Source organism: Parus major, chromosome 6 (assembly GCF_001522545.3).
Source record: "Parus major isolate Abel chromosome 6, Parus_major1.1, whole genome shotgun sequence".
Taxonomy (NCBI): domain Eukaryota; kingdom Metazoa; phylum Chordata; class Aves; order Passeriformes; family Paridae; genus Parus; species Parus major.
This window is the reverse complement of record NC_031775.1, coordinates 26,163,930-26,189,729: the sequence shown is the minus strand read 5'-3', so window position 1 is coordinate 26,189,729 and position 25,800 is coordinate 26,163,930. Positions and strand designations below refer to the sequence as shown.

General features: G+C 42.1%; 1 protein-coding gene across 6 annotated transcripts; it reads right to left on the bottom strand.

Annotated features, from left to right (window-relative positions):
* Positions 1 to 5,083: 5,083 nt before the first annotated feature.
* On the bottom strand, positions 5,084 to 24,371 carry PLEKHS1 (pleckstrin homology domain containing S1). 6 transcript variants are annotated; one of them, XM_015633731.3, is made up of 15 exons: positions 24,216 to 24,367; positions 22,541 to 22,675; positions 22,032 to 22,123; positions 21,834 to 21,940; positions 20,329 to 20,463; positions 19,076 to 19,151; positions 18,320 to 18,427; positions 17,566 to 17,661; positions 14,434 to 14,541; positions 13,336 to 13,436; positions 11,853 to 12,053; positions 11,538 to 11,639; positions 11,016 to 11,151; positions 10,168 to 10,258; positions 5,084 to 8,611 (listed from the first exon to the last, which is right to left on the bottom strand). In XM_015633731.3, the coding sequence occupies exons 2-14, from the start codon at positions 22,659 to 22,661 to the stop codon at positions 10,190 to 10,192; spliced, it is 1,452 nt and encodes a 483-aa protein (XP_015489217.1). In that variant the 5' UTR covers positions 22,662 to 22,675; positions 24,216 to 24,367; the 3' UTR covers positions 5,084 to 8,611; positions 10,168 to 10,189. The 6 variants fall into 6 exon arrangements, with proteins under 6 accessions (XP_015489217.1, XP_015489216.1, XP_033371685.1 ...); XM_015633730.3 differs by having other exon boundaries at positions 14,434 to 14,544; positions 24,216 to 24,366; XM_033515794.1 differs by lacking the exon at positions 20,329 to 20,463 and having other exon boundaries at positions 14,434 to 14,544.
* Positions 24,372 to 25,800: the final 1,429 nt, after the last annotated feature.

Here is a 25,800-nt window from a genome sequence, read left to right as displayed (position 1 = left end):
ATTGTTTTTACCAGTTAAATAGTTAAGGAATTACACATGGTATTTTTGGCTCTCAGGGTCTTTTTTCTGACTAATTTTTGCATGGAGTATGAGAGGCTGGTATAAGCACTCCAGAGTCAAATTCAAGCTCCAGAGTTAGTCACAGTTCAGACATTTTGCTTCCATAGTTGCATTTTCAAGAAGACTTTTCCTACAGAGACTGAGTGTGTGTGTGTGAGGGGGCTCCCTCTGGGCTGATGCTGTTCCTGGTTTTGCAGTTCCCTCAGTCTGTGCCAGTGGTAGCTCAGAACCCAAATAATTCAATTTTCAGTGTAGCCTTATGAGTGTGAAGCAGCTGTTGCCTCTCTGTGACTCTTTACCTCCTGCTATCAGTTTCTAGCCTGTTACTTAGAATGAAGGGCTGGGCCTTTCTTCTTTGAAAAGCAAACTGATTTCTGAGACTAAGCCCAGAAATGGTGTATCTTGGAAGACACTGGCATTGGCATCACCCAATTAGTCCTGCCCTGATGTGGAGCAGATGGTCATGGGCTCATTTCAGTCAGCAAAGCATGAGGGCTTTAGTGCTGGAGTCGTTTTCCAGTTCCCTGCTCTGCTGTAGGTGTTCCTGCATTGACCCACTAGGTGCTTTCATTCCTCCCACTTTCTAGTTTGTATTTGCACTTTCACCAGCTGGTTTTTGTGTGTAGATGAATTCTGCAGCATTTAATCCACCTTCATGGCAGGAGATCTCCATCTTACCCACTTACTTGGACTCCTTTTTATGGAAAAAAAGTATTTTCAGGATCCAAACTCAGGAATAAATTATTTTTGTTCTCTTCATAATAAAGAAGATTTAATAACAGGATTAGATGGTGTGGGAGGGTGTACAAGCAGATGTGGAAAACTGAATATAACTAAAAAGAATTTTGTGGGAAGATGTGTGGCAAGACTTTTTCCCTTGTCTTGGTGGTTCCAAGAGCCATCTCTCAATCTCAGCAGTTTAAGTCCTTTGGGGAGTGCAGGCCTGGGGTAAACCAAATTTCAGTCATTAAGTAGGACTTTGAGTCTGGCTCTACTTTTCCCAATGAAGAATTGAATTTGTTTTTCATTCTTTGTGCAGTGCTGGCATTAGAGATGGATGAATGAAAGCATTTGTTACTTTGGTTGAGAGTGGGGCTTCTGCCTCCAGCAAAGGTGCCACCTTTTCACACTCAGTAGATGGGGACTTGGATCTCTGTGGTGCTATAGAAATATATAGGGTCCCCTGGCCAGTGGGGTGGAGGAGTCAGCCTGTACTGACACAAATACTACCAGATTTCACTAAAGCAAGATGGGCCTGGGAACATCCCAGAGGCTTTTCCTGTTTGGTGCTGCCAGGCTCAGGGCAGAAGGCAAAGCAAATGAAAGGGCAGCTGTGACACTCACTTCATCAGCGCCCACAGCGGCTTTCAAAGCCAACCCCTCGAAAGAATCACTTTGTATTTCCCATCAGGACTCCTGCTCTGATTACATATCACCCCAATAGGCAGATAAATGAGCTAAAAGCAACTCTGTTGGAGAAAGGGGAGAGGAGGAGAGCGGCTCCTGGCTGTGCTGCCTCAGGTGCTGGGTTTCAGGCTGGCTGCAATGAATGAAAGCACCCACGGCCTGTGGCCAGCACTGGGGAGGCACCGTGGGAAGCACTGCAGAATAAAAGCATATGGGCAGCTAAAGGGAACTTCAAGGTGCCAGTATCTCTTTAAACCTGATGAGAAATAACAATTGATAGCAACTTGGAGTGGAGAAAGGAATTGAGATGCCATTGGCATGGTTAAAGGATTGCTCTTATTTGATCAAACCTGTCTGCTCATATGAGCTTTGTAAAGGTTGTTAGGATAAATTGCCATTTAAGTTTGTTTTCTTTTTAAGGAAGTTTGACTTCAGATACATCCTTCATGCAATTAGGGATTGATTTTGACTGAACATGAATTTTGAATTTGAATTCTGCTTTGGGGGGATTGTGGGAGACTTATTTCCATGTCAGGGTAAAGAGGCAGTTATTGCTTTGATGTGTTTTCTGTGTCTGAATAATTTTTGTTGAATTTTCTTTAGTAGGAAAAAAAAACCCAGCAGGTGAGTTTTGAGAACAAGAGATTGCAGCCCAAATATTTCCATCCTCCTACAGAAAACCAGCTGCTTCTCATTTCAGAGCCAAAACAAAGAAGACCATTACTTTTAAGGGTGGGTTACAGGCTGCTTTATGTGTTAAAGATTTATAGTGAAATGATGCAATTTGAAATTGTATTCAATAGCCAGCATTCCAAACCAAGTGTGTTTGCAAAACATTAAGTATTAATGTTTGTAAACCACACAGTATTAGTATCTAGTGGGAATTACGAGTGGGATGAATGAAATTCACAGGAAATACTGAAAGCTTGTCAGTACCAATATTAAAAATTGAAGATCTTGTACTTAAGTTTCACATCTTGGTAGAGATTGTAAATGTGCGTTTGGAGTGCTGAATTTAATGTTCTCCCCAGCAGTACAGAGAAAAGCTAGAAGGAGATTTCAGCCTCTAAGAGAAATGGAGGGATGAGACAGTCTGTCACTGTTCGCAGAGATGGAAACAGCACGGGAGAGCTGAGTGCTGCCTTCCCACTGAATCTAACCAGCTCTACATGCTGTCTGCAGGCAGGGTGTCTGCTGGAGGAGCTGCAGCCCACAAAGGCAGAGCCCTGCACCTCCTGGAGGCTGCTTCTCTTTCTCCTTTCTCCTCTGGACCTTTCCCCACTGTTGTACAATGGCACCTTGTTATCAAATCTCCAGCAAATACTTTGGCAGGGAAGAGGGTTTTCCACTCTGTCACATCTGCTCTGGTATCTCAGAGCAGATAGGCACTTGTTTGTGCCAGTTTCCAATAAATTCTTATATAAACCAAACAGTTTTTAAAACCTCTAAGCTTTCCCATTTGGCATTTCAGTTAAACTTTGCTCACCTCTCCCTTCTGTACGTTGTCTTTCTTGTTAGGGGGGGAAGAGGGAGAAAGTTCACCGCTTCAGGGAAAAAAAGACAAGCAGGTACAAGCAATGCACTGGAGGGAAAGGTGACATGAGGACACAAATGTCAACAAGGGTGACTTTGGAGTGGAGTCCAGCGAGACCAGGGCTGTCTGTGGGGCTCTACATGTGCTGCCTCCTGCTGCCTCCCACCTCTCCTGCTTGTCCACCACGATCTTCCTCCCTGCAGAAGCCATGATTTCAGTCAGCTCTGTTGTGAGAAGCAAAGTTGAATTTTTTTCTGATCCCTCCAGGCGTTTGTCAGCTCCTAGCAGAGACCTCCCCAAATACAGCACTGCCAGCAGCAGGATCTGACCCACTTTTCAGCTCCTGTTACAGAGAAGAGATGGATTGGAGCATTTATCTCAGCAGGGCTTCTTCAATCAGAGAAAGGCAGGCTGGATTTCTCTTGTTACTGAGGCCTTGTTATTTACTTGGCTCTCTGCCCTGCTCTCGGTCACATCTATTACCTGAACAAGGGAGGTAAAGCTGAAATTCTGTCCTTTGTTCTGTGACCCAGCGACCATCTGAGGAGCTGAGCTCTGCAGCACAGCAGGGACCTGCTTTTCCACTCACACCTTCATGGTCACAGCCCAGCTCCTTCCCTGGAGCTCATCTGTGGGGCCAGGCAGGGGTGACTGGCATCCCACAGCATCGCTGGGGCAGGGACCCACAGCCCTGGGGGGCAGTGGGCCATGGCAGGGCTGTTGTGGACTATCAGTGCCTTCCAGGACATGACAAACATTTCCAGCAGCCTTTGAAGGTTCCTGATTTTCTCCCCTGTAAACCCAAAGCATTCTGTACTTGACAGGAGCAGTGTGGAGAGGGATGAATGCAGCAGGACAGTGGTGCAGGTACTGACCCTCATTAGGAAATGATTAATTACCCAACTGCCTTAGCAGATTACTGGGGTGGGGCAGCAGGGATGGCTCATCTGGCAAAGGATGACACAGAAGACAGGAAAAGTCAGGCTGAGGATGGCAGGGTGGGAGGCAAGCAGGGAAGGACTCTGGGGGTCTGCATCCTCCCTGCCCACAGCAGCAGCACTGGCAGAGCCCCCACCACTTCAGCTGGAGCTACTCAGGGAAATGTTGTCACTCTAAACACTTCTAAACCTCCTTGCTGCTCACCATTCCCTGACAGTGTCGTGGTTTTGTCCCACCTGGAGGAGTGGGGCAGGGACCTGCCATGAACTTCTGCTCTAGAAAGGTGCAGTTCAAGACGTGGCAGCAGCTCTGGAGTCCGAGAGCTCTGCGAGGGCTCTGAATGGGGCAGTGCAGGAAATCTAAGGCCCCTCATTCACCCGTTTTTCACACCAAACACAACCAAAGGGACAGCTAACATCACCACATGGTGCCACAGCACTGACAGGGGTGGGTCATTGGTGTGGGTCCCCTTTGGGGATGACAGCAGTGACCACCCCCTCCTGCAGGCACAGACATCCTCCTGTCTCCTGGCTGCAATGCCAAAACACCCCTGTGCTATTCCCAGCCTTCTGGTCATCTGTGCCACTGGCAGAACTTAAAAAGACAAATGGATGGAAAGCTCCCAGGATAACCAGACCACAGGGCAGGGGGTGTTTCATCCAGGTACCAGAGAGACTGGACACATATTTACTTTGGGTTATTTCAATGTTTTAGCTGACCTTGAGGGCAGGTGCTACTTACTGCCACTTGTCTGATGCTAGCAAATAACCTGAAGCAGACCTTTACAATTTTTTTTTTTTTAAAAAACCCACCAAATATAAATGTACTTGCAGTAGAGAACTCCTGTTTCACCATCTCTGACACATTTTTTTCCCTATCCACAGTCCCTCTTGCTGTTTATAGTTGTTCCTCATGACTGAGTTTTCCTTCCTTTTTGTTGTCCCCCCCAGCTATTTTTCCACTACTGGGGATTTCTCAGAAATGTTGCACTGCCAGAATTCACTTTTATTCTTAGAAACTGGAGCACAAGGGCAATTGCTTGGGAGCAAAATGACATCTGTGAAGAATGGCTTTGGACATTGAATAAAATAGAAGAGGGGCAAATTGGAGGACAGAAGGCTAGAATTCCTGTAGGGCACTTAGTTTAAGGACATTTAGCATACAAATGAGTTTATTTTGGCAAAAAGTGTCCTGTTGTAGAATATGTGTAGCAGTAGATGCTGCTGAGGAGCAACTACTCCAAAATATTGGCTTCTCCTGGTTAAAAATATTGTGCAACCCTCATCACTGTGTTTAAAACCATGGCTTTATGCTGTGTTTTATAGGCACAGACAGAAACAGATTTTTTGGGAAAACCTACAGAGGCAGGAAATAACAAAGTGTGTAGCTCAGTGATGTCCCTACTGATGAACAACACAAACATACAACATTTTAAAAGAAGATTAGCACCACTGATAGGCATGATCTTAATGCTCCCACCAATGCTTCAATTTCATTCCTCCACTGCTGGGATATAAACAAAACAAGTTCTCAGGCACAGATTGACTCAGGCACCCCAGGATGAAAAACTGAACATGGCCAGATACTTGCTGTGGCAAATGCAGTCCTGCTGCCACCCCAGCAGCTTAGACCCAATGTGCTGGTCCTGCTGTAGGACAGAGCCACCAAGGAGCTGTCAGCAGCAAGCAAAGGGACCCTGGTCACTGAGGGTCCTCACAGTGAAGGCATGGTTTAACTTAAAGTGATTTTCCTGAGTGAAAGATTGTATCATTCTTGTCTGGCTTCTCCTCTTCAAGGGATGCAGTGAATTAGAAGGTGATAAGGGGCCAAAAGGAACATTTAAAATTGCAGTGGCATTTCTAGGAACTGCCTGGCATGTCCCAAGCTCCTGGCAGTGACTTGCTGGCCAGCCTGCAGGAGAGAAGTGGCTGGCTACAGCGTGGCACACATGTGGAAGAAGTGTTCATCCCTTGGAAACAGACCAAAAAGCCCTTAGAGCATCTCAGATGTCATCTCCACAGACCCAAAAGTAGACAGTCAGTACATGCACTTTCTAGCCCCTGCTCTGACCAAGGGAGCACCAGCAGGGAAGCAAATATGTTTGTAACTATTAGTGTGTCCCCTAATGGGCCTGAAATTCTGGATGAATCCATGTGACTGAGAAGATTCCCACAGTCCCTCCTGGTGCAGCTTTCCATGAGCAGCACAGATGCTGTGAGCCAGTTCCTTGCAGGGATGGAACATCACTTAGCATTCCCTCATGAGAGGGAAACTTCAGAGACACTGAAGGGACTCAAGGAAGGCAGTTTCTGCAGGACATCAAGGATGGCTTCTCCCTTAGCATGGAGCTGGCACATCAGCATCTCCCCACAGCACAGGGCATCGAAGAACCTCCCTCCTGCCTCTAACACACAGCTCTGATGGAGGCTTTTCCAGGAATTTTCTGGGAGCTAAAGCAATTCCTAGTATTGAATGCGGTGCTGGAGATCACATCTGTAGTAAGAGGCAGCATGATGCAAATGTGTCTGAAACCACTTGTAGAATTTTACTGTGTGTGTGAGGAAATTGCTCTCCTGAGGTCACCAGAAAATCTGGGGCAAAACACAGATTAAGCACCTGGTGTCCCCAGCACACCACAGATCCATTCTCTCTGCAGTGTACAGGGTATCATCATTCTCCTTTATTGCAGTTGCTCCTCTTTGAATCCCTTTGCAGAAATTCTTCAACCACACTGAAGTATGTCTGGCTGTTATTTAGACATCCCTATGAAACAGGTATTTACCTAGGTAACCCTAATACATATATAGATATCCCTCCAATCCCCCAGGCTGGAAGGACTCTAATAAGAGAATTAAGCATTACACAGAGCTTGTCTCTGGCTTGTTTCAGGGTGGACATTGCACAGATAACTTTTCCCAGCTGGACTTGTTCTCTTGCAGGACTTGTGCTTTCTTGATCACTTTATGACTGCAACTCCAGTTCTCAGGAGTGTTGCCCTTGGGAGGAAGTGTGGAGGTTGTGTGGTCTGGTTTGTGCTTTCTGTTCAATGGGCTTTTTATTTTTCTTGACTTCAATGACCTCACATCAATATAGAGACTTCCCTCACCATTACTTTCCCTCTCTCCCAGGACTTGCTTTTCTCCTGGGCAATTGCCATCTTCCTAGCTAGATGCTAGAGTAGAAAGAGCATGATTCATCCTTGGGAATCCAAGGGGAAATATTAGCAGCCACTAATGACTGAGTGCAGCATAGGAATGTGCACAAATTAACAGCCAGGGAAACAACCTAAATCTTTATTTAAGTGTAGGTTTTTTTTAAAAGGGCTATCTAGTGACTCAGCTGCAGATTACAGAAGTTACAGGTAATCTTTGCAGGACAAGGAGGGGCCATGTTAGGAGAAAACGAGGTGTGTTGCAGCATACAATGTGTTGTAAAGTGTTAGCACATTTATTAATTATATGTGGGCAGACAACTTCACACACCCTAGCAGAATTTACTGTACCAATGTCATTTCCATATTGTATCTCTGTAAGTGTTATGAATCAGCCAATATGTGACATTAATTATCTGCATTTAGCACTGTGCAAACTGACATAATAATCAATTATGGAGTAACACATCTATAACTGTTCACTGAAGCACATAAGTAACACCCCAGTTCTCTAAAATATTCTGGAATTATTCTGTACATATCTAACCAAATCCTGGTTTTGTCCAAAAGTAGCATGGCTACTTTTGGACAAAACTTTCTCCTTCCATGGCTGAGAGGTGCAGCATGCAGTGCTCAACATCTGCTTCAGCAGCAGGTCCCATGCAGGTGGCTCTTCTCCCACCACCATGGGGGATCTTCTTCACTGAGTCACCTCTTCTGAGAAATGCTTCTCTATGGAATTCTAGGAATTCATGTCTTTGGATTTCTTTTTGATGAAACTCTTTGAATTTCAATTTCTCACTTCCTTTGCTCATCCATAACTGGAAACACAAGGCATTTGTCTCACAGTTCAGTGTCATGTGGCCATTTTCGGGAACTGTTTGAAAAAATGATGGAAGAATGCAGAATGTTTGGTCTAAGAAAAAGAGAATGGAGAACAGGTAGAAAAAATACTTTCCATAATGAAGATTTCTCTGCAGACAGTGGCAATCCAAACATTCCCTGTGCCCACTGAAAACAGGGCAAGAAAAAAATTTCTGAAAAAAACTGTCCAGGGTAAATATTAGAAAAAAAATTCCTGATTTTACAGAGGGATGAGTCTTGGAGTCCCAACTAAAATTTGGACTTTACTTTTCCAAAATTCAGAAGTAGAGCTTAGGCAAACTTTGGCCAGGAAAGGCCAAATGACAGAAAATGACATCCTCAGTAGATGTTCTTGAAGTAGGTGCTCTGTGATTTTAGGATTCAGGCTGTGGGGACTGTCCTAGCAGACTGCCAGAGTTACAGGGCTGGCAGAAGGGCTGTATAGTGACAGCCACCCCATCCCTCAGGGGCTCCTTAGGCAGAAATGGATTTGCTGTGCTCAAAGCAGCAGTGCAGAGCAAAGGACTCCCATAGCAGCTTTGGAGAAGAGCTCCCAAGGAATGTGTTTTCTTCTATTTTCAGCCTCTGTAGTTCCAGAACTGGGAGTTCCCTCTGTATTTATGCAGAATTCAGCACAAACAGGCCTTTGAACACCACTGAAACAGAAAAATCAGAATGTGATCCTTTCCACCTTGAGAAACAAGCATGTCCCAAATGCTCTTATCTCAAAAGCAGAAGTGACAGGCTGTGGGAACATTCAGTCTGGAAATTATCTTTTGAACAGGAGCTGAGTCTGAATAGATTATATACATATTTGTGTTTGCCTGTGTTGAGTTACATGATGCTGTTTCCATCTTCAGCTGAATAAAATTCTATAATGATTTTTTTTAAAGTTCAGCACATTTGTCAAATTTACTACTGAAGTAAGTTGCACCAATGCTGAATTCAGTGAGTGTAGTTCCTTATTGTAGTAGCCAACTTGGCCTAATTCAGTTGCAGGCTGAATAAAAACCTCCTTTGAGCCAAATCCACCTTAATCAAAGCTTATATAAATCTCTTAATATCAGTAATCCTGTGCCTGCTAAATCCAGTACTTATTTTGGTTGTATCTTGCAAGATAAAATTATCAGTACTCAAACCCAGTTTGTTGCCACATCACTGTACATTGACACTATCTATTTTACAGCAATATGTGTGTGTAAAAAATCCCCCACAAAGTGTCCATTTTCATACAGGGCACTGTGTTACATACACATACAGTGTTTTCATGTCACACCATGGTGCTGCAAGCAACAGAGGTCACTCTAGGACAGGAAAAAGCTCCCTTTTGGCATCCACCAGAGCACACCTGAAGGCAGTTCCTTATCAATTTCCTTTAGGTGTGCTATCAGCTGAAAATTGGCCATGTTTCTATGGTAGCAATGCGAGGAAGGCATGTACACAAATAAATATTTACAGGAAATATCCTTGTTTGGGAAATAAATAATTTTATAAATAAATTTAATAAATAAATTGCTCTGGAAATTCTGCTGCACCAGTGACATCCCTGTGGCACTACTTGGTAGCATGAAAACATTCTCTGTGAGAAACAATGAACTCTGTTTGTGTTGTGGGGAGAGCACATGCCTTCAGATACATCATTTCTGTCTGTGGTTGTCCCAGCTGTCTTTACCAGGATCTCCCTCAGAGAGGGAAAATTTCTTCTGAAAAAGAAATTCAGGCCCCACTGAATCACTACACAACATTTTATGAAGTAGCCTTTCCTCCAACACTCTTCGCTCACTTGAGCCCTCCTGTAGCTAAGGGGAATCCAGGTTAAACACGGTTTTAGTCCAAATGCTGGTTGATTGTCCTCCTCTAACTGATTAGGTGTTCAGTAAAAAATCATTGTAACTCAGTGTAAAGAGGTGAGCAGAGGCACAAACTAGTATTTTCTGCTGAAATGAAAAGTATACACAGCACAGAGGACATGTAAATTATCTGACCCTCATTTTCTTCATGTAACAGAAATACATGCCAACATGAAATATAAGCCAAATACATGCCATTCATGCCACAAAATAAGTTATGAGGACATAAAATGAAATCTGCATTCTCTGTTCTTTGTACTTCAGCATCAAAAGATGTCTGGCAGCTCAAGAAGATGATTATCTCTATATACCATATATCACCTTCTCCTCCCTGATCTTTTCCCTTGAGTTTTGGCACTTACTTAATCATTGAGGTCTTTTTTTTCAGGAACATGAGCAGCCTTTAGCATGGAAGATATCTGAATGTGGAATCCTACACACAGTAAGTTTCACCTTATAAAAGAAAAAAAAAAGGACATTTTTATAGCTTGTTATATCTGATCAACATTTGTGCAACTATCTGACTTGCATTTGAACTAGCTGAATAAAAATTCCCCATTAGGAGAGATGAGTATTTTTTTTTCCTTGCTGAGACTAGCTTTCCTTTCTTTAGATGGCAATAGCATCTCCTGACCTCAACCCTCTCAGCAGAATTCAAATATGAATGTGTTTGGATATGGGTCATGAACCTGAATATTAAAATACGAGTTCAGAAACACATGTCATAGATCACAGTTGGGTTAAAGAACTCTTAGGAATGTCAAAAAAACACAGTCTCACACAAGATGTGTAGTGCTCAATAAGCAATAGGACATAGGAGTCCAGGGCTCTGCCCTCAATGCCCAAAACCACTACAAGCAACCACACATCCACTGGAGGCAATGGTTTATTTCCCAAAACTTGCAATTTATATGCATTAGGCAAAAAAATCCCAAGTAACTCTAGCTAATGTTTCCCAAATAACATCTCTTGGTCTTGCTCAAATTCTTCTTCAAGCTCTGCAGTGCTGGCCTTGCACTCCCCACATAGCTCAGGAACAGGAGACACCCACCACATCAGAATGATGCTGAGCAGATATTTGGTGCTGGAATTATTCATGCCACACTTAGACCAGAGTAAACTGGTTTGAATGGAGCCTCTTGAAATGTAAAAAGGGAAATTGCTTTCTCATTTGGCTCGATACCTTTGAGTCAGAGATAGTCAAGCTCACCTCCTTTCTCGTGGACCTGCTGATGAAGAAGTAAGCCTCCTCCACACCTTGGAGCTGCAGATCATTCACAGCCACCACGTGGTCTCCGTGGTTAAACAAACAGCCCAGTCTGTGGGGACCTGTCCACTGTGCAATGCTGTGGAGGGCAGACAATGAAGGAAACATACAGAATATCCAGTCACTGCAGTGGCTGGACAGGACTGCATTTATGGAGCTGCCCTCTGGAAATGACACACATGTTCATTCACTTTGTAACCTTTTGATCTGGTTCTGGTTGAAACCATCACTAATTATTACACAGCATGCTGGATTCTTCAGAGGCCTTTACAACAGCATTTGAAACACAAACTCTAGTACCCCAAGAATCAGAGAGAGCAGGAGGAATCACTGAAGTGCCAACAAACACTGCCCCTGCCATGTTCTGCCCTGCCACAACTGCACAGGGGTGTCGATAGTCAAACACTTCTGTGCCTGTCACTTAGTCTCATCTCACAGCCACTGTCACAAGACATCCAGACTTACCATATTCGTCCTGCTGCTTCAGTAAGTTTTAGGTAATTGCTAATATCAGCCAGGGGTACGAAAATATCCAATTTCTGCAGCTGCATCTCATCTGTAACTTGACTGTGAGAGAAAAACAGAATCACAGAACAGCTCAAATTGGAAGGCATCCCTAAGGATTATTGAGTCCAACTCCCTGCTCCTTGCAGACTCCCTAAAACTAAATGCTGTGACTAAGAGCATCATCCAAGTGCCTCTGGCACGCTGACAGGTGTGGCAAGGTGAAACCCATAAACACATCTGTCTTCTCTGCAACCAGCTGGAGAAGACACTTACCTGAGCAGTATAGACAGGTGAACCACTGAGAGGGGTGAGCTTTGCCTTCTCTGGAGGGTTGGCTGCAGGCTGGCACTGCTCTCTGGGAATTCTGTGTCTTTGTCTGCTTCCAAGTCTCTTGGACATGCACTGTTGTTCATGGGAGGGGATGGGAGCCCATCACGTCTGCACGTGAGCTGGCACCTCTCATCCAGCAGCTTACTAAAGAGGAATGATGATAAAAAATTAAGGGGTTTGACAATTCCGGGCACTCTTGCTGTGTTTGAAGCTGGATCAAGCAGCCCTCGATAAAGCAAAGAATAACAAGTTCTTGTAGAATATCCAGTGGACAAAATAAAATCTAAGTAAAATAAACAGCTCTTCTAAAAATGGACCATAAATCTCAAAATAAACGTTTTCAGTATGCAAAAACTATTTATTAAGCCTGGAAACATTTCAGCTAACAGCATGCCTTGACAAAGAAACTGAGTACAGATTGTTGGCCTTGGCTGTACTGGGGTCTGCAAGGATGTAAAGCTGTCCCTTGGGAGATGTGATAACTCAGAACTACTTGAACTCATATTAATTTTATTTGATAAGCTTTTTATTGCCTGGAGCTGACTCCCCATTGTGCCCCAAACAAGACTGGGGTTAGTAACGAAAGCTGCTCTTGGTGTATTTAACTCAGATGGCATAACCTTGTGAGGTTTTTATAGTAATTCCCTCTGGGGGCTCCCAAAGATGCAGACAAGCTTGAATTAATCTATTGGGATTGACTGGTTAGTGGGTCTGAATTTCCAGCTGCCTCCCTCCATGAGGCCCAAGATCTGTCTGTAGCTGTCAGGCCACAGCTCACAGCTCCTGACCACTCCTCTGGCTCAGGAGGAACTTTACCCTGCAGGCACAATTCTCTTCAGTATTCAGTGCTATATTGTGGAGGCTGTACAATTTCCTTGTGGCCCAACAACCCTGACACAAAGTTCAGGTCTTTCTTTGTGACGTGGCAAACACTGCACCTTCAAAACACACAGCAACAGAGACATTCTCTGGATGGCAAAATGAAACTCACATAACTTCTTAATGGAAAAGTTGGGAGCTAATGCCCCATCTCTACCTTTCTCTTTTAACCTCTAGATAATGCTGCCTGTTTTGGAGAGCACCTGTCTGAAAGGTTGTTGGAGTCTGTTGGCTGCAGTGACTCAGTAAAGTGGTGAGCTGTTGTGAAAAAGTATGAGTCAACAAAAGGTGCTGCATTGTATACTCCGTGTAACAGGATATGTAAGTGCAGGAGCCTGCAGTGTGAGCTTAAATTTCGTGTTGATGAGTTTGAATTTGACTCCAGTGTTCCCATGAGTGCTGAACTTTGTGAACTGAGACCCAACAATGACTCATTCAAACAAGATGCAGCCTCTAGATCTTGTTATGCAAATAGCAGAGATGTTAGTTCTATCTCTATTGCTATGTCACTTTTAATTTCCAAAACCTTAATGAAGTTGCAACTTACAGTGATTTCATTGACATATAAATGTCCTCCTTTACTGGGTTGCTCTGCACTGGGACATCAGACTCAGCTGTAAGATCAGGCTTTGATACTTCAGCAGTGCACTGTCAGAAACACACAGCAATATAAGACATTAATGACATTGCCCTGCCTACAGAAGAAACCCCCATTAATTTCCTTATTTTGTTCAGTGCTCATGCTGTGTAAACATATTGATTAATATAGCCTGGTTTTCCTCAAATCAGTCAATTCCCACAAAATGGGAGCTAGAAAGGTGCTTGAAACTTAAAAGTTAATGCTGGAATTATTGGCACTGCCAGACTGGGACATGACCAGCTATATTCTGAAGTACTACCACAAAAAAAAAAAAAAAAAAAAGAAAAAAGAAAATGTTGCCTTTTAATTTAAGCAGGCTGAAAAAGGGGACTTATTCTTTGGGTGTGCTTGACTTAGAGCCCTTAGATTATATGACCACATCACCATTGTTAATGTCCTTTAGTCAGATGTATAGTCTATGACTTCTGCGGAAAGCTGACCACTTATCTTCTCCTGACCACTAATTGCATGGGAAGTCTAGAGAAATTAGCCTCCCAAATTGGATGTCAAAATTTGTATAAAATTAACAGTGTGATTTCTCCTGCTGCCTTGTTTCACAGTGAAATGTAGATACCAAAATGTACTGCAGTGTTTTAAAAGTACTGCTTTCATGCAGCTTGCTGGTGCTTCAACAGAATTACACTTCAAAATATATTAAACTAATGTACTGTTACATTTTCTAAATGAAGTTTCCACTTTCGGAAATAAAACTAACTAATCCCATTATACAGTAGGCAAAAGCCATTTACAATGAAACAATCAATTTGGGGAACTTCAACAAAATCAGCAATGTTTTTGTCAAAATGCCACTTTGCACCAGGATGATCCTTTGAGTGAGTCTAGCATATTTTTTCTTGTATAAATGAAAGCTCTATTGCTTTATCTATGTATTCCTTTTGCAAGGTACAAGTGGTTCCTTCTACCAGTTCCTCTTTGGCTCATTAAATGTCTCCTGTGTCCTTGGAGCTGTTAACAGACCAGCAGAACTCACAGCTGATAAACTACCTTTGCTAAAACGTTGCTGGGAGTTTGGTAATAATCTTCTTCGTCCTTTTTGATGTTTTCCTCTGTGTCTGACAATGGCAGGTTTTCCTCACTTCCCAGAATTTTATCCTGCTGAAAGAATGGGTTTGTATTTAACAGGCTCAGTTTTACAGATTAGCATGCATTTTTCCTTTCTGTGGAGAAGTAACAGAATCAGAAAATATTCACAGAAAACATGGTAAGATACATTTCTCCTTCAAGTGAGAGATGCTCAGAGCCAGCCTATTTTAGAAACAAGGTTTCTGTATCTGTAATGTCTGTATTTTTGAAATTCAATGCACACAGGAAAAACCAGCCACTGGTATTAGTATTTCCCATAGATGGATTAGTGGTAACCATACTGTTGCAATTGATTTCATATCACAACCTATTATTTTGTTTAAAAATCAAGGGTTCTAAACACTTTGTGTCTGAATCTGCATGAATTTATGATCACTTGTGTAGAAAAGATTTTCTTTTTGCCTCCAGTTCTGAAGTCCTTACATTAGGAAGAAAATCTGTAGAAAATATAGGAATGAATTGGGATATATTTGTCCTTTTTAAGCAGCTTTTAACTGCTATCAAATAAAGAATGAATTTGGGATTTCCCTAAGTAATGAGAAATTTATTGTCTCATACTTCTCTGTGAACAAAAAGATACCACAGAAGACTGGAGCTCTCACATAGAATCCTTTATGTCCTGAGTGATATTCTGCCTTCATAAATAGCTGAAACATTAAGTTTGAGGCAATTTGGTACACCAAGGAGAAATTAATCCCTCCACCAAGTTTACCTTTTCAAGTCGCAAAGAGAAATTATTTATTTTTATGTCTCCTTGTTGACTTCACTATAGTGAAGAGTATGGTAATTAGTATTTAGCTGCCTCCCAGTTCAATTCTCTGAGCCATGTTTGTGATGCAACTGTTTTTTATCTCTGCACTTACATCCTTGGTTTCCATGGTGATCATTTTAATAATTGCTAAATATGCCAAGAATATATTACTGTTTTCAAGGTAAAGTAAATTAAATTAATTACTTTCTTGCATGTAACAAGAAGAAACTGGCAATGAATATTAATTAAGGGTAATTATTGCATTTTTTTTTCCTTATTGGTATAGATGGCATTAAGATCAACTCATGCAATGGAAATCAGGAGAAACTTCAAGTGTCTGTTGAACCATAATATGGATTTACATTGGAGAGCAGGTAGACTATGGAGAAAACTGGCTGTAGCAAAAGATAGAAATGACACCTGGAGAACAACTGAGCCATTGTTACCTATAAGCTCCTTAAGGAACATTATGTGTTGCCCTTAGAGGGAGGAATCCCTGTTTCAAAAACCCGGGTGTGTAACAGATCCCAGGGGTGCCCTGCAATACAGTAATGCACAGCACAGGGTGATGCAAGGCAGGGCTCCTAATTTTGATGTATTCAGATGTTGAAAGCCCTTTATCAAAATAGCTGATACTGAATTGCTGAGTCAGATCAGGTTTGGTAGTTCCAAAAGGGGGGTTGAGAAGGAGCCAGGTCCCCAGTTCCCTCCAGGGTCCCTGCCAGCACGACTAGACTCACTGACATGGAGAATCCTGTTTGCATCAGTGACAGCTACTGAACAAAGAGTTTTCAGGATCTGGGCCTGGATGAGGGAACCACCAGTAAAAAGCAAAACACATCAGATGCTTGAAATGAGGAGTCACACTGCTAAAAGGAAGTAAATACAAGGGATTAGTTAGGAAGTCAGTTGTCTACACGTCACTGAGCAGAGAATAGCTCTGGAGATGTTAGCAGATGTTAGGCTTATGAGGCAAGAAAAATATTTTTATCCAATGAACAAACCTTGTTGTTTCTTGTTCTCTATACAGCGAGGTTATTTATTTTCACATATGGCAAAACAGAAACATGAGCCCTGTGCTATTTCCTGTGCTAAAAAACTAAAATCCAAATTCCTTATCTTTGAACCCTCATGGCCAGCCTGTCCTAGCCTGAACAGCTGCATATAATACCTGCTCTCTAAGGCATTGTAAGTATGAGAAGAATTAATGAATAAGACAGAAGATGTATGCACAAGGAAGAGACAAACAAATTCTTGACATACACCCAGAGCAGGACTGGTTAAAATCAGACCAAGGGTTAACTCAGTGCATTTCAGAGCTCAGACTCACAACTGAATTACTGCAACTTTATAAAGTACTGTGCATCAGCTGAGCTATGCTGATTGCCCATGGCATTGCAATGTAGTTTCAGCTATTCACTTCTTTCCACTAAATTTAGCTGTATTATCTCATGCTTGCTGTCAGCCTATATACAAGGACTGAGATTGCAGCATGTGATTTACCACCCTGTTAGCTGTGATAGCAGAACAGATTCTTTGCCCTGCACCTCAGCCACTCCAGGTCATAGTTCAGTGCATAAAATGTCAGTAAAGATGGGTTTAAGCTTCAGAGTGGTGTGGTAGAGCCTTGGTTGTGCCTTCTGTCCTCTTGACTCTGCTGCAAAGGCAGCAATCCATGGCAGAGGAAAACTGCTGCAGGCACTAGTTCAGGGAACACAGGTCAGAACACTTAGCCAGTAATACAAGATAACATTCATCTTTTTATCTTTCCAAATCACTCCTGCTAGATATGGAAGTGAAATTACTTGAAGACATATTAATGCTGACAGAAGGTCAGTACTAAGATGTGCCTCAATTTAACAAGCTCTTGTTCTGTAATTTAGTTACAGACTCGATTGCTACTGGCAAAGGCTGAAGAAATAAACCATTTAGGAACAACTGTGGCACAGCTGAGAAATGTGCAGGGAGGGACAAATCATCAATCAGTGCAAATGCAGAGCTTTCTTCATCAAGTTTGTGAAAGCTGCCACAGAAACTGTGAGGCTCTGACTCCAATACCCCTAAACAAACACAGGTATTTCAAACAAGATTTAGAAAATATTTTTCAATGGTAAACAAGAAAACAGACAAAATATTTAGGAAACTTTCATAGTGGAAGTCAACTCGATGTGCTAGGAAAGTAGGTGGATAATCTATAGTCACAAATACCCAGGTGAGATAAAAGCCAACATTCACTTCTGCAGACAGAACAAGGCAAGAGCTGTTTGATTTGTTCTGCTCACCAGGCTTGGAAAAACTCCTCTTGGTGAGTCACACTGAGCCTGACGGGGGCCAGGATCTGAATAAGGCCTGTTCTTGTCTTCTGAGGAACCATTCTCCTGTACACAAAGGAAAAAAGTTGACTGCTCTTACAGATACACTGGAGGTGTTTGACCCACATTCAGCTTCCTCTCATTTGCACAGAGCTTTGTGACTAAGAAACCCAGCAATTCCTTGGCTGCTATTTCACCCTGATACCTGGACTGCAATTGCTGTGGGACAGCAGCAACGTGTTCCTGTTCTATTTAAACATTGAGGGGAAAGCCTGAAAGGCAGAGAGGAATTGGATCTGAGCTCTCCTCTAAGCTTTACAGCCTAAAAAAAGGGAGAGAAATAAAAGCACAATCACAAATCAGGAGGAATGTGGCTAGCAGCTGCCAAAACAGTCATCACATGCCTCTGCCAGGGCATGTCAAAGCGAATCTTGAGGAGTTTATTTAATGTCCACTAACATTTGCTGGTCAGGTGAGAAAACCAGTGAGGACTGTCTCTCATTGCCTGTACTTACACTCAGACTTTCCCCAAAACTATTTCCCTTGTGGGGACTCTGTGGTGTTACCATCCAGGTCCTCCTCAGGAAGCCCACCAGAACAGAGCACCCAGTGCCCACTGCAGAAACTCTGAACAACTTTTGGTAGAAAAAAACAACTACACAAAAGAAACTTCACAGTCATGCCTAGGCACAGACTCATTATTAAGGATGGTTAATTTGTTTACCTTCTGGTAGCTTTGCCTGTCTGGAAAGCTAGTCGTATCTATAGAATTTAAGAACAGTGGCAAAGAGGAAGGCCGGCTTCTGACTTCTGGATTAGTAAGATCTTGATTCTAGAAATAAGGGAAAAGCAGTAAAAGGCACCTGTTGGGTGTGGGCTAAAATGTACTGACACATTTCACTAGAGCAAACTTCATTTCTAATGGCTCAGGCGTTGTCTGCATGGCATTTTTCAGGCAGACATAAATTTTCCCTGCTTGCCTTTTGAGCTGTCTGGAAGCTGCAGGGATGTGAGTGCTGAGTCTAAACTGGTGAGCCTGGCTGGCTGACAAAGTGCAGAAACTTGGGTCTGAGCTTGACCTACCAGAGCTTCCAGCTGATTTATAACATTGGCAGACTGATGTAAAACAACATGTAAATATAGCCAAAATGCACCCACTAAGTCTAACACACATTTTCACTCTGATGCCTCCAAGGTGTGGTTCATTGCAGCATAATATCAATCTTGCCTCATTTCCATATGGCTTACTCTTCAAAGAGATTTCTTTGGGAAAAAAAATCAATCCCAGTGCAGACAGCTTGTGCAATGCCTACTTGATGCATAAAGCCAGGGTACAGGAATTTATATGAAAATGAATTTCTGAATAACCAAGGTCAGGCGCAACTTGCAAGGCAAAGATCAGGAAAATTCCTTTGCATGGTTTTGTAATGAAAAAAAGAAATGTCTGTTTTTTCTAAAACAAAGTACAGTAACATGTCACCTGAGGGCAGCATCCACTTCTTTTGTCCTCCCTGCAGATTGAAGATATCAGAGCGACCCAGTCCTCTATTTCCTGCCTGAATTGGAAGAAGAGGAAGGAAAACTTACTGACAGGTAACAAACAAAGGCAATCCTTTTGCCTACCTTATTCTTCCTTTGGGGGCTCAAAACAAAAATCCCTGAGATCAAGGGGAAAACCCTTCACCTGCCTTTCAGGAAAGGGTGCTTGTGTGGTCACAGCCAGATGGTAAAGTCTGATTCAGAGAGCTAACAAGGCTTGGGAATGGATTTGGGCCATCAGGATGAGAAACATGCCGTGAAAGGACGTTTGAAGCTGTTTTTCATGCTTGCAGTGGATTTAGTTGGATTAATTCTGGAATGCTTCCCACTGAGTGTGGGCTGTGAGAGCCGCGCCCCAGGGGAAGGCACTGGGTGGCACGCTCAAGTAGCATTCAGGTATGTGTTTTTCTTCTTATCAGAATATCACACATCAGCTGCTCTTCTGCAAAAAGGCAAAAATTCCCCTGACAGGCTCGTGACTGGGAAACTGAAGAGCAGATGCTGGGAACCAGCAGTACAGGAGCACTGTGACAAACATCCTCCTCCCTCACCTAACTGAGCTTTGGCTGATCACCTCCACAGAAAGTTTCTGACCCTGTTCAGGACTCAATTCTAGCCTGAAAAAACATGGATTGCACCACCCTGCTGCAGCAAACGCCCCAGCTGGTGCTTCTGGGAGCTGTTTTCCTTCAGAATTTTTACCTTCAGTCTACTTCCCTTGATTAATAATCTTGTTTTCAGGCAATATTATTCCCTGTGGTTTATCCACGAGGAGCAGAACCTTTTCTAACTGCCAGGAGCTGCTGTGTGAGAAGGCAAAGGTCTCTGCTCTTTCTTGTCCCCTAACCAGCATGGTTTGAAATGGCACTATCACTGCCATCCCCACTCCCAGCCCTGTGCCCCTGCTGCTTTCATATGCTGGACACTGTGACTGTGTGGCTGCAGGGAAGGCGAGCTCACCTGCCTGAACCAGCAAAAAATTTATCCAGCCATGAGTAAGGGGAGGAAATGCCATAGAAAAAAACTATTTTCCATTGGATCAGGCAGCTGAATCATCTCATCCCAGGGCTGTGCCATCAGTGGCTGAGACAGAAGGGCAGGGGTGGCTGGGAAGAAGCAGGACCCTGCCCTGGGGCTGGTGCTACATTAGTTTAACAGCACTGCCACTGCTTCTGCACATCTTGCTATGCCCACCTGCTGTTCCCAATGAGGTAATAACATCTGTTCCCAGTGCTGATGGACATCACCTGCTCAGGAAGGCATTTAAACATCTTCCTCACCGTTCCCATAATTTCAGCGTTACTTATGCCAACTTCAGTACTTATGATTCTGTGAAAATAACCATACAAAGCATCCTATATAACTCTACACAGGTACAAACAAACAGAGACACACACATATACGTGTGCATGTCCATATTTTACTCTGAGCACAGAATAATATGATAAGATCTGCAAGGGAAAAGTTAAACATTTTTCCACAGGAAAAAAAAAAGTGCTCCAGAAAATAAACACACACTTTCAAAAGAGATAGTCTTTCAATGAAGAAAATCTCCAGGTAAAAATATAAAATTAACTTTTGCAAAGTGCCCAGACTATGGATCCTCAGTTTTGGAAAAAGGGGCTTTTGGTTTAATTCAGAATCTTGAAAAGAAACAATAGTAAGAAAAAATTTCTTGTGGAAGTTTTTAACCACTAGAAAACAATATATTTGATTTGAAACTAATTGTATATTAATAGTGTTTTAATGGAGGGGAAGAGGAACAGAAGTACTCCTAATGGATACTTGAAGCACTTGGAGCACTACTTCCATTAACTTCCAAGAAGCCAAATTAATAAAGGTAATAGCAACAGTAATTATGGTAATAATGTAACCACAGACCACTGAGCAAGCTGCTATATTTTTGAAAGCTTCACAGTGTAAATCCTTTTAATGGAAGAAACACAACATCTATGTGGTGAGTGACCTCCATGCCTAACAGTTCAGGGAGCCTGGAGTATTAACCTCTAGATCTGACAGGAAAATATTTACATTTTCCATTAAGCTTTCTGTTTCCCTTGCACATATCTCATACCACATGGTAGGACATGGTAAAGGTTGCCAGCCCAAAGCCAGAGACACTCAGTCTTGCTGCAGCAGGCACTGTGCTGACAGGAAGGAAATCACCAACCCAAATGAGCCGAGAAATTTCTTGGCAGAATGAGAAGCAGAGAACAACCATAACCAGCCCAAAGGGCTATGAGAAAGTCAGGAGACCTTTGCACAAACCTGCAAAGCACTTGGTGAAGCTGTAAGGTGCAAAAGGGTGTGTGCTACGGTTGAGAGTGGCACAGCCTGTCCTTATTCAGATGTGATTGAAAGCATAGCACTGTCCTCACAGGAGGTAAAATGTGCAGTACTGCAGGAGCACAGCCTGTGGGAGGCCAAGCCAGGTACCTCACTGGCAGCTACATCACAGCAATCACTCACACAATGTAAATTAAAATAAAGCAATTCAGGATTTTCACTTCTACATATATCATAGTTGCACCCAAAGCCCACAAATCCCAAGGGACTCCTCTGTGGACTTCACTGGGTTTGAGTCAGGAACCCAATCCTGACTTGTTCAGCCAGGAACAAATGCTTGTTCAATCAGTGGCCACTGAAGAGTGCTGATACATGACTTAAAATTAAAAAGATGATGCACTTGAGCTACATACTGATCAACAGCTATGGAGCCTTTTATGTGTTGGCCTTTTAAATACTTCAGGATGTAATTCCCTCTGCTGGATTTGGACAGGACAAAAAGACGCCTTTTCCAGGAATTCTGCCAAAGAGAAAGCAATTTGTCTCTCATTAAAATTCAGGATAGCAAGTATGAGGGATTGCTGAAATATGACTGATCTGTGCTAGTATACCTGTGAGCTGAGAAGTTGAAGAGGTGGGGATTTGATGAGGAATCCATGCTTGCAGACTCCACCTTCAGGGCAAAATGTATTTTGAATTCTCACTAATCAAAGAGAAATGAACAGCACCATTACTTAACTTGCTGCCAATTAATCTTTTTAAAAAGACCTCTTTGAACTGGAAATTGTTGCTTAGCACTGGGTTTCTGTGCTTAAATGGCCATAAGACAAACACAAATCAAGGCTATAAAATATAGAGCCACGTCCTGCATCTCTGATGTTAATGCTGACAACTGGCCCAGACTGCAAAGTAAAGGTAGTGAAAATGTAGAGGCTCAGAAGATATCATGAGCTGCTGTCTTATTTAAAATCTGATTTAACTTTTTGGGTCTGGTCTTATTTTGCTTCATAATTATTGATCTGAAATGTACCCCTAAAGAAACTCATAGATGGCATTCAGCTAAGGATAGATCATCTCACAGCTCTACTACTGACTAATTTTAGTAGGAGAAATTTTGTACCTGCAGAATTTCTTTTACTTGTAGAAGCCATCCTGATTGTTTCTTCCACCCACATAACAAAAAGAGCAAAAATGTTGAAACTAATTCCTTTCAGTTGGCTTTCTGCTGAGCAGCATTTCATTGCACACACAATTGCTGTTGAGAAAATAACAAAAATCTTACAGCTGTTAATTTTCATACTGATGATCAAAATACATAAAATAGCCATAATAACAATTTAAATATATTTATGAAAAATTGTATCATATTAAATGATACACTATATGCTATATTTGTTATTTTATAATACTATCACAAAATTACAAATAACAAATATTATCCAATTTTATAGGCCAAAAAGATGATTTGCCTAGAAGGGATGAAAGCTGTCAAGGGAACTTCATTTGGCTCTTTCTTTTGCACTAGTCACACCACCTGTAACCTAAGAATACTTCATCCATGTATGTTTCTAACACTGCTTTGCCAGTATGATCAGTCCTGTATAAAATTGGCATAACTTGGCCTAAAGACTGTAAAATATGCATAGAAAATACAGTTATAATACTACAGCAATTTCAAGAATTTGAAAATTTGTCCTATTAATACAATGCCTTTTCCAAAGTTTCTCTTTGCCTTACCTCAAAACTCTCACTCCTTGCAAAACCAGATCTTGGCTGGAAGTTGTTTTACCTACAAGGAGGTTACACAGAGCCTCTCCTGGGAAAATCTGAAGGGTTACAAGTGCTCCTCTCTGGTTCTTTACTGAGAACCCTGGCTGCAGTGAGAGATTTAAGGGCTTTCCTCCATTTCTGTTTCTTTGGTGATTTACTCCATGGTGCCAAAAGTAAACATGGTACAGGCAGGAGGAGGGTGGTCAAGAATGGGGTGGGTTACACATGGAATTTTACCCCTGAGACACAGCTAAAGTTATAGACTTTCATTCCTCCTGCTCTAGGCTGTAAATGGGAATGACCCACTGCAAACTTAGGTCCATCAGAGGTTTCTGCACATTACTTTTTTGAGGTTTTTTTCAGGGAAACCTTTGCATTTTTTTTCCTTTTGAGGAGAAAGTTTTGCTGTACTAATGCCATGATAAACCATTATAAAATTTGCTTCTAGAGTTTTCATCTGTTGCCTACCAGAAAAAATAAAAGGACAAAACTAAAAATGACTGTAGACAAAGTCAATAGTAGGGGCACACACCTGGGGTTGCAATGAAAGGCAATGTATTGTTCTGTTCAACGTGACTGACAGTCACCTCAACTGGCAAACGATGCAATTACTACAAAACAACGTTCCAAGAGTCTCTGACAGGATAAAAGTCTCTTCAGGATGTCAGTAAAAGTCAAGATTTGCACGTGGGAAGACAAATTCCCATGAGATTAGTTGTGCTACCTCACTCTGCCTTTTGGGAAAAAAAGTTTTTAATTGTTATATTTAATTGTCTTTTCAACAGTAAGAGACATTGTAAACAGGTTACGTCTAATTCAAAATAGAAAATGCCAATTCCGTGATTATACCCCCCCAGATTTTTGAATGCCAGGCATTAAGGGATTTGATTGCTTCAAACCTTTTGAAATGCAATGAGACACTTCAGTCAAAACGCAAATAAAATGCCTCAAATCATTATGATGAAAGCTATTATAAAACTTCAAAAATTTCCAAGATAAGGAAAACAAACTGTGTTAATACTTACAAGCAAAATGTCTTCATGGTGAAGAAGGTTTTAGAGAAATACACCCTCAAGTAAATCCAGATTTCCTGTACTGCCTCCTGCAGCAAAACATGATGTGTCCTTGTCCTGCAGGGTGACTGCCCTCTTATAGTCCATGTAAAATACAAACACCCTGAAATATGACCCACAAGGAAATTCCTCTTTCTGCATGGGAAACAAACTAAAGACTGCTTTGGAAAGGGGAAATCCACAAGATTAATATTCACTTAGAAGCAATGAAAAACATGCACATTTGAGGCAGTGATAAATGTCTCCTATACAGAAAAAAAAACCTGGAGACAGTGTGGTTTTGTTGGTTCAGCTTTCTGAACAGTCCCTTCGTTTCCCAAGCTGTTTCTAAAGCACAATATCCACCCATGGCTGGAATATAAAGCAACAGTGAGAACCCTAAAAGATGATAAAAGTGCCACAAGCTGAAACCAACCTCAGATTCAAACAGCATTTAGTTAAACATGCAATGGTGAATCAGGACTTCTTATGCTGCCTATGTCATGACAAGGTAATTTCAGTGTTAGTTCTTGGCTGTAAGTGAATTTTTGAGATTCTGCAGAAACATTCAGTGTGTCAATAACAAAAGTGGATTTACACACTAAACCATCTGGCTAATCCTGCAGATGGCAAGGGAATTTATTTCTGATTAAAAAAATAGTCATAAATTTGATCAGGGAAAAAAAACTAGAACATCCTGCAGCTTTTAAATCGCTATTCAGCATCCTGGCTCTGTCGAGTGAAAGGGTCAAGCTTCCTCACTCAGAGTGGGCTCTTGGCTATGGCTATGGCTCTGGCTTCAGGCTCATGGGCTGGCACAGCTCTCAGCTATGGCAGTATCACTGCTCAGGGTGATGTCTGCTGGTACACAATTTTCTTTTGAAATAACATTAATTTTTTCTGGACATGATCTAAAGTAATGCTATTCTAGCAGTGATCCTGGTCCTGACACAACAGGATCTTTTTCTCTCCTTCGTTTCTGAATCTCTAAGATAATCTTTCCATGTTACTTTCCTCTCTGGCAGTGTGTTCTGGTATTTTATGCTGATCTTTCTGTATCTCATATATTAGAACTGGCCTGAAGGATAGTTCTGGAGATGGGGAAATATCATTCATGGAAATTTAAAAACAAGCTAAACTTCAAGCAAATAAACACTAATGAATTATAAAGATACGAAAGAGCTTCCAGAGAAGTAACAAATACTGAAATGTTGGCTGGCCATGGTAAATCAGGAATATCTTTAATGTCAGAAAATAGCTTAAGATGGAGCTGTCTGCAGAAGCAACAGGGAGAACACTTTCACATGCACTGCTAGAGCACTGCACAATTTACTGCATAGAGGGCAAGATTAAGCACTGGTAGAACACGATGTTTCCAATAAAATACTTCCATTAACTCTGGTTTACTCCAGGAGAGGACGTGGCCTGTCCAACCCAAGTCACCCAATGCCAAATTACTTTTCTAATCCACCTTTCCACTGACACTGTAAATGTCCTCCTGAAAAGATGCCAGAGACCACCTGCACTCCTTAAACAGAAAGGGACTGGGATACATCTT